The sequence below is a fragment of the Salmo salar genome, chromosome 02 (genome assembly GCF_965601325.2).
Source record: "Salmo salar chromosome 02, fSalSal1, whole genome shotgun sequence".
NCBI classification, from domain to species: domain Eukaryota; kingdom Metazoa; phylum Chordata; class Actinopteri; order Salmoniformes; family Salmonidae; genus Salmo; species Salmo salar.
In genome coordinates, this window is record NC_138292.1 from 6,926,387 (window position 1) to 6,939,318 (window position 12,932).

The window sequence follows — 12,932 nt, forward strand, 5'->3', positions numbered from 1 at the left end:
ATCAATCACTTATAACAATCAATCACTTATAACAATCAATCACATATAACAATCAATCACTTATAACAATCAATCACTTATAACAATCAATCACATATAACAATCACTTATAACAATCAATCACTTATAACAATCAATCACTTATAACAATCAATCACATATAACAATCACATATAACAATCAATCACATAACAATCAATCACATAGTGATTCAACCATTTTGGGACAGACATGTTCATATACTTCACTTTGAAGAAATATCATTTAATTTTATAACACATTGTATATCAAGTCCATCTGAAGGACTCAACTATTTCACATCTTGTAAGCTGTCTGCAATTTGCTAAATCAAAAGGTTGAACATGTAAAACAGGATGATATTTTTAAAGCCATCTCCTCGTCTGTCCCCATGTGTGTGTCTAGGTCCTAGCTGGTGCCAGTTGTTGAAAGACAGAGGTCAGTCTGTGGTGGGTTATGAGGCGGAGTGCCAGGTGGATGGAAGGCTGTTCTCCCCGCTGCAGTGTGACCAGACAGACTGCTGGTGTGTGTCTCAGACTGACGGACAGGAGCTGCCTGGAACCAGGACCCCACGTGGCACGGGGAAGACCCCAGCCTGTGACAGTAAGTCTGGTATATATGTACTGGATGTTTAAAGATGGCCGCAGGTGCTTTGTAAACACATACTCTGTACATAAGCACACACACACACACACACACCACACACACACACACACACACACACACACACACACACACACACACACACACACACACACACACACACACAGGAAAGAGTTTAGTTGGCCCATAACAATATCCCATCTGTTACCAAAAGCTTATTCTAGCTGTACAAAAAGAGAGACAAACACTTCATATTAAAAGTCACTATTTATTTACTCATCTCAGTAAAACTTTGTCTTCCATCTAATTACCTATGTTCTCTCTGTCTCCAGGTCCCCAGTGTCCCTCTCCGTTCTCTGACACCATCGTTACCCACGGTGACGTGGTCTGTCACTCTGACGTGATTGGTGGCCAGCAGAACTGTGAACTCATCTGTCACCTGGGTTACGAAAGCGCTCTTCCTGTGAACATGCAGTTATTGTGTGACGTGGAGACCAGAGCCTGGGTGACAGAGGCCCCACTTCCTCAAGCCTGCCAGAGTAACTAACCACACACCACATTAAACAAACACCCCATATTCTGTCTGTCTGTCTGGCTGGCTTTCTCCCTCTCTCTGGCTCTGTACAGTAGAGATTTTTTATTATCCCTAAAATGCAATATGTCTATCTCTATCTGTGTCTCGCTCTATCTATCTCTCTGTCTCTCTCTGTGTCTCTATCTGTCTCTCTCACTCTCTCTCTCACACGCTCTCTCTGTCTGTCTCTCTCTGTATCTCACTCTATCTGTCTCTCTCTCTCTCTCTCTCTCTCTCTCTCTCTCTCTCTCTTTCTCGCCATCGCTCGCTCTCTCTCTCTTTCTCCCTCTCTCTCGTTCTCTCTCTCTCTCCGAGAGTATCTCTGTCTCTCTCTCAATTTCTGAATATTCAAACCGTATTGGGACTTCTGGTTTGCCTCAATGACCTAGGAAATTATCTCAAGCTTCCTGTTAAAAGATGTAACTTCTGCCAAGCTTAACATGATCTGATTTAGCAGATGTACACAGTATGTAGTCTAACACAGAATGACCAGACCTCCACAGTGTGTAGTCTAACACAGAATGACCAGACCTCCACAGTGTGTAGTCTAACACAGAATGACCAGACCTCCACAGTGTGTAGTCTAACACAGAATGACCAGACCTCCACAGTGTGTAGTCTAACACAGAATGACCAGACCTCCACAGTGTGTAGTCTAACACAGAATGACCAGACCTCCACAGTGTGTAGTCTAACACAGAATGACCAGACCTCCACAGTGTGTAGTCTAACACAGAATGACCAGACCTCCACAGTGTGTAGTCTAACACAGAATGACCAGACCTCCACAGTGTGTAGTCTAACACAGAATGACCAGACCTCCACAGTGTGTAGTCTAACACAGAATGACCAGACCTCCACAGTGTGTAGTCTAACACAGAATGTCCAGACCTCCACAGTGTGTAGTCTAACACAGAATGACCAGACCTCCACAGTGTGTAGTCTAACACAGAATGTCCAGACCTCCACAGTGTGTAGTCTAACACAGAATGACCAGACCTCCACAGTGTGTAGTCTAACACAGAATGACCAGACCTCCACAGTGTGTAGTCTAACACAGAATGTCCAGACCTCCACAGTGTGTAGTCTAACACAGAATGACCAGACCTCCACAGTGTGTAGTCTAACACAGAATGACCAGACCTCCACAGTGTGTAGTCTAACACAGAATGACCAGACCTCCACAGTGTGTAGTCTAACACAGAATGACCAGACCTCCACAGTGTGTAGTCTAACACAGAATGACCAGACCTCCACAGTGTGTAGTCTAACACAGAATGACCAGACCTCCACAGTGTGTAGTCTAACACAGAATGACCAGACCTCCACAGTGTGTAGTCTAACACAGAATGACCAGACCTCCACAGTGTGTAGTCTAACACAGAATGACCAGACCTCCACAGTGTGTAGTCTAACACAGAATGTCCAGACCTCCACAGTGTGTAGTCTAACACAGAATGACCAGACCTCCACAGTGTGTAGTCTAACACAGAATGACCAGACCTCCTGTCTGTCTGAAAAACAGGGTAGTTGACATTCAGACATAACACTCATAGACTATCTAGTAGTGAAAGTGTCCTGATGTTAAAGGGAAGTTGTTAACTCCCTCAGTGTTCAGTTGTTGCTCATGTCTGACTGTTTACGTCTCTCTTGGACCGTTGATGCTTCACACTGTAATCAGTGCTGTGTACAGTTTGATGGAATCACTGTGTGTTTGGCAGGGCTTTGGAGTCTAGACTTCATGATGTCATGTCTCTGTGTCATGTCTCTGTGTCTGCCTCTGTGTCTGCCTCTGTGTCTGCCTCTGTGTCTGCCTCTGTGTCTGTCTCTGTGTCTGCCTCTGTGTCTGCCTCTGTGTCTGCCTCTGTGTCTGCCTCTGTGTCTGTCTCTTGTGTCATGTCTCTTGTGTCATGTCTCTTGTGTCATGTCTCTGTGTCATGTCTCTGTGTCATGTCTCTGTGTCATGTCTCTGTGTCTGTCTCTGTGTCTGTCTCTTATGTCATGTCTCTTATGTCATGTCTCTGTGTCTGTCTCTGTGTCTGTCTCTTATGTCATGTCTCTGTGTCTGTCTCTGTGTCTGTCTCTGTGTCTGTCTCTGTGTCTGTCTGTGTCTGTCTCTGTCTCTGTCTCTGTGTCATGTCTCTGTCTCTGTGTCTGTCTCTGTGTCTGTGTCTGTCTCTGTGTCTGTCTCTGTGTCTGTCTCTGTGTCTGTCTCTGTGTCTGTCTCTGTGTCATGTCTCTGTGTCATGTCTCTGTGTCATGTCTCTGTGTCATGACACATGTGTCTGTCTCTTATGTCATGTCTCTGTGTCTGTCTCTGTGTCTGTCTGTGTCTGTCTCTGTCTCTGTCTCTGTCTCTGTGTCATGTCTCTGTCTCTGTGTCTGTGTCTGTCTCTGTGTCTGTCTCTGTGTCTGTCTCTGTGTCTGTCTCTGTGTCTGTCTCTGTGTCATGTCTCTGTGTCATGTCTCTGTGTCATGTCTCTGTGTCATGTGTCTGTCTCTTATGTCATGTCTCTGTGTCTGTCTCTGTGTCTGTCTCTGTGTCATGTCTCTGTGTCATGTCTCTGTGTCATGTCTCTGTGTCATGTGTCTGTCTCTTATGTCATGTCTCTGTGTCTGTCTCTGTGTCTGTCTGTGTCTGTCTCTGTCTCTGTCTCTGTGTCATGTCTCTGTCTCTGTGTCTGTGTCTGTCTCTGTGTCTGTCTCTGTGTCTGTCTCTGTGTCTGTCTCTGTGTCTGTCTCTGTGTCTGTCTCTGTGTCTGTGTCTGTCTCTGTGTCTGTCTCTGTGTCTGTCTCTGTGTCTGTCTCTGTGTCTGTCTCTGTGTCTGTCTCTGTCTCTGTGTCTGTGTCTGTCTCTGTGTCTGTCTCTGTGTCTGTCTCTGTGTCTGTCTCTGTGTCTGTCTCTGTGTCTGTCTCTGTGTGTTCCAGGACTTCAGGTGCTGCAAACCATCCAGACCTCTGTGGTGCTCCAGCTCGCCCTGCCTCCAGGCCAGGGACCCTGCAGCTCCACCCTCCACTCCAGCCTGCAGATCTCTCTACTCCACGACATGAGGGCCAAGGGTCTCTGCAGCCTGCAGGTTGGTGTGTGTGTGTGTGTGTGTGTGTGTGTGTGTGTGTGTGTGTGTGTGTGTGTGTGTGTGTGTGTGTGTGTGTGTGTGTGTGTGTGTGTGTCTGAATGTCTGCTATCTACTGTTTCAATAACAGATAGTGAAACCATGTGTAACTTGCTTTGAATGGAAAGGTGCCTGCAGGAGATATTCCTGAACTAATGCAAAACATACGTTCTTAGAAAACACTAAACTCATTAACTACAGATGTATTCATAAACACAGCCCTATACGCTCTCTAGACAATATACATGCATGATTTATTGATTTAATGATATGGACTGTTTTGTACGACAGCTAGTTGTCTATAGTTGACTAATGAAGCCTTGTCTGAGACAGAACTGTAGCGTAAAGCAGCTTGATGCACAACCACTGGACAGGAAGCTAGTTGGCTAGCTACAGATGTAGGATCTTCATTTGAGCCAGTTTGCTAGAGCAGGAAAATAGTCCTCCAGCAACAGGAAATATTCATTATTATGTGGATTATAATTAATGAGCAATTTTTTTAAGGGTTGATATCTTTTTCATAAAGGAAAATCAAGTCTGAAAGTGGGAATTACAAACTTCAGAAGCCTTTTTAAACCTCAAATACTTTTCAAATGTAAAATGTCCTGCATTGCAGGAAAGTTCTTCTGCAGCAGGGAGATCAAATTAAGATTGTACATCTGTACAGGTTGGCTAACTACTGTGTGTCTCTCCTGTTCTAGCTGATGTTCAGCTCTGTGTCAGTGTGTGATGAGTCTGTACAGGTTGGCTAACTACTGTGACCTTCATCTCTGTGTCAGTGTGTGATGAGTCTGTACAGGTTGGCTAACTACTGTGTGTCTCTCCTGTTCTAGCTGATGTTCAGCTCTGTGTCAGTGTGTGATGAGTCTGTACAGGTTGGCTAACTACTGTGTCTCTCCTGTTCTAGCTGATGTTCAGCTCTGTGTCAGTGTGTGATGAGTCTGTACAGGTTGGCTAACTACTGTGTCTCTCCTGTTCTAGCTGATGTTCAGCTCTGTGTCAGTGTGTGATGAGTCTGTACAGGTTGGCTAACTACTGTGTGTCTCTCCTGTTCTAGCTGATGTTCAGCTCTGTGTCAGTGTGTGATGAGTCTGTACAGGTTGGCTAACTACTGTGTCTCTCCTGTTCTAGCTGATGTTCAGCTCTGTGTCAGTGTGTGATGAGTCTGTACAGGTTGGCTAACTACTGTGTCTCTCCTGTTCTAGCTGATGTTCAGCTCTGTGTCAGTGTGTGATGAGTCGTCCGTCTCTGTAGAGTGTGTGAGTGAGGAAAGTGTCAGTGTTCAGGTCAGCTGGAGGGCTCTTCTCTCAGACCTTCCTGTCTCTGTTCTGCCAGACCTGCATGACGTCGGTAAGGAGCACAGACAATATTTCTCAATGAAAGCCACAAATACTGTCTCACACCCCTTAAATATGTCTCAAGACTAGTTTCTGCATTTTAAACTTTGACTTTGTGTGTATATTTTATTGGAGGTGTGCAACGCGCCTTTTCATGTTTCATTGAATGGTACAACAGAAGTATTTGTGGAATGTAAGTCATTAGTGAATCATCTGTTTCCAGATGTGGCGCTCAGTGAGGACAGGCTGTTGGATGGGCTGCTAGGCCTGATGGGTAGTGACCCCTACCGCTCCCTCTTGACATCTGAACCCAGAGTCCTCTCTACCTCAGCACCTGACTTTGGCTGTTCCAATGGCTACCAGCGTGTTGGAACAGGATGTGGTACGTCCTTATTACCTGTCCCCCTAAAACACAACCTGGCCTGAACTACTGTATATCAGTTCATATGAAATAAAAGTGCATACTTACTGATTTACTAAAGGTCACGACCCGGATGACAGCATTATTAGTAACTGAATGTATAACACACACCCTCCCTTTCTCTCTCTCTCTCTTTTCTCTCTCTCCTCTCTCCTCTCCTCTCTCTCTCTTCTCTCTCTCCTCTCTCTCTATCCCCTTCTCCATCTTTCTTTTCTCTCTCTTGCTCTCTCTCTTTCTCTCTCTTTTCTCTCTCTCTCTCTCTCTCTCTCTCTCGCTCCCCCTCATCTTTCTTTTCTCTCTCTCTCCTCTCTCCATCTTTCTTTTCTCTCTCTCTCCCTCTCTCTCTCTCCTCTCTCTCATCTTTCTTTTCTCTCTCTCTCCCTCTCTCTCTCATCTTTCTTTTCTCTCTCTCTCCCTCTCTCCCTCCATCTTTCTTTTCTCCCTCTCTCCCTCTCTCTCTCTCTCTCTCTCTCCCTCTCCTCTCTCTCTCTCCCTCCACCTTTCTTTTCTATCTCTCCCTCCATCTTTCTTTTCTCTCACTCGCTCTTTTCTCTCTCTTTCCCTCCATCTTTCTTTTCTCCCTCTATTTCCTCTTTCCCTCTCTCGCCCCTCTCTCTTTCTCTCTCCTTCTCACTCTCTCTCTCTCTCTCTCTCTCTCTCTCTCTCTCTCTCTCTCTCTCTCTCTCTCTCTCTCTCCTCTCTCTCTCTCTCTCTCTCTCTCTCTCCCCTATAGTGGTGTGTCCTGCGGGTATGTTTTCCAGTGGAGGTGTGTGTTCTCCCTGTCCTCAGGGCTCCTACCAAGACCAGGAGGGGACAGACTTCTGTACCATGTGTCCTAAAGGCACGTCCTCTAACGGAGCTTCCACTGCCGCACACTGTGAGTGAGGAGATGGGAAACATGGACCTCTTTGGGTTCCTTATTACCGCTGGGCTTCTGTTGCTCAGCTCACCCAGTGTTTGAGAGCATTGGGGAGTATATTTGACTTTATTATTATGTAGATCTATGATATTTACTAAGGTCTTGGACCATCGTCCTATCCCCTAAACATAGGCAGCTTAACTGCTCAATTCACCCACGGTTGTTTATATGAGTTTTTTGCAATGTCCAGGTTTGACAGAGTGCCAGCGCAGTGACCTGATGTGTTCAGAGGGAGGGGACTTCCTGTTGGCCCAGCAGGACATCCAGACCAGGAGGTGGCGCTGTGTGACGTCCAGCGGAGAGCAGCTGGAGTGGACAACCACTGGCCAGCCTCTGTCTGAGGGAGAATGTTCAGGTACTGTCTGGGTCAGCGTTTTAAGAACAAAGAGTCTCTTGTATTGCTGCCCCAGAAAGTGAATGTATTGTCTCTGTGGACTGGAAACAAACAAACAGTTTGAGCGAGAAGTTCTTAGTCAGGTGACTCAGGTCTATTTTAAGTTTTTTTATGGACCAGTGTTTTAACACATGGCTGAAACATCAATAGATACCTGAGTCACACTGTACGCGTCCCAAATGGAGCCATACTTCCTATTTTGGCCAGGGACCATTGGGCTTTGGTCAAAAGTAGTGTACTGCATAGGGTGCCAGTTGGACCACTTCCTGTGACTCAGGTTCTGTCTGAGGATCACTAGAGAGAGACTAAACCTAGGAATCATGCTCAACAATGTTATTAGGATTTGAAGAGTTTTGTGTGTGACCTCTACTTGTGCTGCTATGCTCTTAGTCAACAGTTCAAAGTTGCAACCTTTCTTGTACTTTATTTTGTATTTTTTTTAACTAAAAGGAACTCATATTACGTCAAGTGGTATATTTATACATATTATATATACAGTACAGGAATGACTGAAGTGCTAGAGTAATGTCAATTTGTTGTGTAAGCAAGAGAAAAACATTCAAAAACAAAAAAATGAATTTGTGAAGTTTGTCTATTTTTGTGTGTCAAGACACCTTCATTTTGTTGTTGTGTATCCTAATGTTTCCATTTCTCCTTCTGCAGTTCTGGAGAGGTTTGAGACAGTTCCCAGATCAGCGTTTTCTCCAGCAGCAGAAGACTATGTTGTCCTCAGCTCAGAGACGTCAGACACGACCATGGAGAAACAACTCAGGACGTGTGTGTTAGGTGAGGTCATCCTTTTCCACAATAAAAGGATGTGTCACAAATGGCACCCGATTCCCTGTAGCGTGAGTTCCTTACTACAGGCCTATGGTCCCTGGTCAAAAGTCATACACTATATAGGGAATAGGGTGCAATTTCTGACGCACTACGTGTTTATATACCAAAACCACTAGTGTAAAACATTGGTTATGTTTGTGTCAATCCCCAGCTTGTGCCCAGGTCCAGACTTGTCTTTACGTTGTCCTTTACGCAGAAGAAGGACAAAGTCACTGTGAACTCTACAGCACCGACGCTGCTAACATCCAATGCGAAACCTCTGAGCAAGTATGGGACGTCCACAATCTGTCTTTTTCTCCCTCCACAGTATGGACCTGTCCCAAATGGAACCCACATTTCTTATATAGTGCTCTGTGGGCTCTGGTCAAAAGCAGTGGTGGAAAAAGGACTCAATTGGTATACTTGAGTCAAAGTAAAGGTACCTTAATAGAAAATAACTCAAGTAAAAGTGAAAGTCATTCATAATTGATATAAGTAGTAAAGTACAGAAACCCTAAAAAACTACTTAAGTAGTACTTTAAAGTATTTTTACTGAAGTACTTTACACCACTGGTCAAAGGCAGTGCTCTATAAAGGGTGTAGGGTGATATTTGGGAAGCAACCTATGTCATGGACCCCTGATTCACATTACAGGAGATAGAAGAGGGTTACAGGGTCATTAGCTGGCTCTGGACCCCTGATTCACATTACAGGAGATAGAAGAGGGTTACAGGGTCATTAGGGCTCTGGACCCCTGATTCACACTACAGGAGATAGAAGAGGGTTACAGGGTCATTAGAGCTCTGGACCCCTGATTCACACTACAGGAGATAGAAGAGGGTTACAGGGTCATTAGAGCTCTGGACCCCTGATTCACACTACAGGAGATAGAAGAGGGTTACAGGGTCATTAGGGCTCTGGACCCCTGATTCACACTACAGGAGATAGAAGAGGGTTACAGGGTCATTAGAGCTCTGGACCCCTGATTCACACTACAGGAGATAGAAGAGGGTTACAGGGTCATTAGGGCTCTGGACCCCTGATTCACACTACAGGAGATAGAAGAGGGTTACAGGGTCATTAGGGCTCTGGACCCCTGATTCACACTACAGGAGATAGAAGAGGGTTACAGGGTCATTAGGGCTCTGGACCCCTGATTCACACTACAGGAGATAGAAGAGGGTTACAGGGTCATTAGGGCTCATCTAATCAAACAAGGAACATCACTATAATCTCTCAGAAATGTTACTATCGCATTATATTCAATTATTCATCGCAGAACAAATCAACACACCAAATTGACATAGTAGGTTTGATGTTTTTGAAACTGTTTGGCTGTAACTGCTGTTTCCATTTGATATTGTTGGGTGTGTGATAACTTTTTCAAGTGTCCCCTTTCCTTGTGATTCCCAGACCAAAGGGTTCCTGGGAAATGCAGGTGCTGATATGTTCCAGAACCTGAGCTGTTCTCTGAAGGTGAACGGGGCTGACAGACGGAACGTCACGGTCATCAGGAAGAAAGGTTCAGTATGAGCTTGTTTGTCCTCTTATAAAGTGACTCTGCTGAAATCCACAACGTCCATCCTGTTCTTTGTGCTCCCCTCTCATAACAGTCCATGAAGTCCTCTCTCTCTAGCTCCTCTCAATAGAATAAGGAATTCACCTACTGTACAATCAGACATGAATCTATTTAATTTTTTCCTGCTTCAAATGCAGCTGCGTTTCTCTACCAAACCATGAGAATCAGTCTCTCTCTGTATCATAGGTCATGAATTCACCAGTAAGGCCCAGAAGACCTTTGAAAGGTTGAGTTTCCGTAAGGCCAGTTCTGGTGTGTACCATACCATGGTGTTTGCAGCTGAAAGAACCACTCTGACCGACGTCCATCGTTTCTGTCAGGACGAGTGTACCCGGAACACCTGCTGTGATGGCTTCATCCTCAACCAGAACGTTCTCAACGGAGGTAAAAGGCTGTAGGCTGAGTGCCAGTCTGTTTGTGCTAGCATGCCCAACTGCTTGTCATGCCAAGACATCAATGGAGTGGACAAGAGCACAAACGGACCGAGCTAAAAAGGCTGTGTCATATGTGAAGACAGCATCCAGAACCACGTTGTGTGATGCTGCTTAGTGAGGAAGCTCATACACTTATTGAATCTTAGCCAATTTCCAATAGGTTGGATATTTAAGCAATAAGGCCTGAGGGGGTGTGGTATATGGCCAATATAACACGGCTAAGGGCTGTTTAAAAAAAATATATATATATCCTTTATTCAACCTTTATCTAACCAAGTCAGTTAAGAACAAATTCTTATTTACAATGATGGCCTACCCCGGCCAAACCCGGAAGACGCTGGGCCAATTGTGCACCGCCCTATGGGACTCCCAATCACGGCCGGATGTGATACAGCCTGGAATTGAACCAGGACCTGTAGTGACGCCTCTAGCACTGAGATGCAGTGCCTTAGACCGCTGCGCCACTCTGGAGCCTTAAGATACAGCCCTTAGACGTGTTATATTGGCCATATATCTCTAACTCCCGAGGTGCCTTATTGCTATCATAAACTGGTTACCAACATAATTAGAGCAGTAAAAATACATGTTTTGTCATACCCATGGTATATGGTCTAATATACCACGGCTTTCAGCCAATCAGCATTCAGGGCTCGAACCACCCAGTTTATAAAAACCAATGCACATCCTGAACCAATGTAAATCTCAATATATTATATTTTATTATCATTGATGAGCAATTAAATTCTTGACATCTCCCCCCCCTCCTCTCTCTCTCTCTCTCTCTCTCTCTCTCTCTCTCTCTCTCTCTCTCTCTCTCTCTCTCTCTCTCTCTCTCTATCATTCTGTCTCTGTCTCTCTCTGTCCATCCAGGTACCATTATGTGTGGACTGCTGAGCTACCCAGACATGTTGCTATGCAGTGAGGCAGACTGGGATGTGTCTGGCTTGGCCAAGGCTAACAGGATCTGTGGGGCTGGAGTCACCTACAACAAACTGCAGAAACAGTTCATCTTTAACTTTGGAGGACAAGACTTGACCATCAGTAAGGATATCTACCTACACTATTATCCTAACATTTAAGGACATTTTCCCAGACACAGATTAAACCTAGTCCTGGACTTAAAGCTCAATTAAGGATCTCCAATGGAAATACTTTGGGGTCAAAGACGAGGCTGAAGCTGTGTCCAGGAAACCTGCCTGTACAGTATAGGTGGACTAGATGATGATACTGTACTCTGTAACTAAGTGGTTATGAAGTGTTACTCTACTCTGTAACTAAGTGGTTATGAAGTGGTACTCTACTCTGTAACTTAGTGGTTATGAAGTGGTACTCTACTCTGTAACTAAGTGGTTATGAAGTGGTACTCTACTCTGTAACTAAGTGGTTATGAAGTGGTACTCTACTCTGTAACTTAGTGGTTATGAAGTGGTACTCTACTCTGTAACTAAGTGGTTATGAAGTGGTACTCTACTCTGTAACTTAGTGGTTATGAAGTGGTACTCTACTCTGTAACTAAGTGGTTATGAAGTGGTACTGTACTCTGTTACTAAGTGGTTATGAAGTGTTACTCTGTAACTAAGTGGTTATGAAGTGTTACTCTACTCTGTAACTAAGTGGTTATGAAGTGGTACTCTACTCTGTAACTATGTGGTTATGAAGTGTTACTATACTCTGTAACTTAGTGGTTATGAAGAGTTACTCTACTCTGTTACTATGTGGTTATGAAGTGTTACTCTACTCTGTAACTAAGTGGTTATGAAGTGGTACTCTACTCTGTAACTAAGTGGTTATGAAGTGGTACTCTACTCTGTAACTATGTGGTTATGAAGTGTTACTATACTCTGTAACTTAGTGGTTATGAAGAGTTACTCTACTCTGTTACTATGTGGTTATGAAGTGTTACTCTACTCTGTAACTAAGTGGTTATGAAGTGGTACTCTACTCTGTAACTTAGTGGTTATGAAGTGTTTCTCTACTCTGTAACTAAGTGGTTATGAAGTGGTACTCTACTCTGTAACTATGTGGTTATGAAGTGTTACTCTACTCTGTAACTAAGTGGTTATGAAGTGTTACTCTGTAACTAAGTGGTTATGAAGTGTTACTCTGTAACTAAGTGGTTATGAAGTGTTACTCTACTCTATAACTAAGTGGTTATGAAGTGTTACTCTACTCTGTAACTAAGTGGTTATGAAGTGTTACTCTACTCTGTAACTAAGTGGTTATGAAGTGTTACTCTACTCTGTAACTTAGTGGTTATGAAGTGTTACTCTGTAACTAAGTGGTTATGAAGTGGTACTCTGTAACTAAGTGATTATGAAGTGGTACTTCACACAGTAACTAAGTGGTTATGAAGTGGTACTTCACACAGTAACTTAGTGGTTATGAAGTGGTACTTCACACAGTAACTTAGTGGTTATGAAGTGTTACTCTGTAACTAAGTGGTTATGAAGTGTTACTCTGTAACTAAGTGGTTATGAAGTGGTACTCTGTAACTAAGTGATTATGAAGTGGTACTTCACACAGTAACTAAGTGGTTATGAAGTGTTACTCTACTCTGTAACTAAGTGGTTATGAAGTGGTACTTCAAACAGTAACTAAGTGGTTATGAAGTGTTACTCTACTCTGTAACTTAGTGGTTATGAAGTGTTACTCTACTCTGTAACTAAGTGGTTATGAAGTGTTACTCTACTCTGTAACTTAGTGGTTATGAAGTGTTACTCT

The 12,932-nt window shown here is 44.0% G+C and overlaps 1 protein-coding gene across 1 annotated transcript in view; it reads left to right on the forward strand.

Annotated features, from left to right (window-relative positions):
• The window catches only part of LOC106573164 (thyroglobulin-like), an 85,566-nt gene that overhangs the window by 16,538 nt on the left and 56,096 nt on the right, over positions 1-12,932 (forward strand). Inside the window, exons 18-29 of the mRNA XM_082959374.1 lie at positions 424-621; positions 954-1,160; positions 4,124-4,272; positions 5,514-5,658; positions 5,869-6,027; positions 6,800-6,943; positions 7,176-7,340; positions 8,043-8,165; positions 8,371-8,486; positions 9,612-9,720; positions 9,964-10,161; positions 11,082-11,252. Of these exons, the coding sequence (XP_082815500.1) occupies positions 424-621; positions 954-1,160; positions 4,124-4,272; positions 5,514-5,658; positions 5,869-6,027; positions 6,800-6,943; positions 7,176-7,340; positions 8,043-8,165; positions 8,371-8,486; positions 9,612-9,720; positions 9,964-10,161; positions 11,082-11,252 (1,884 nt within the window). The remainder of the gene's footprint in view (positions 1-423; positions 622-953; positions 1,161-4,123; positions 4,273-5,513; positions 5,659-5,868; positions 6,028-6,799; positions 6,944-7,175; positions 7,341-8,042; positions 8,166-8,370; positions 8,487-9,611; positions 9,721-9,963; positions 10,162-11,081; positions 11,253-12,932) is intronic.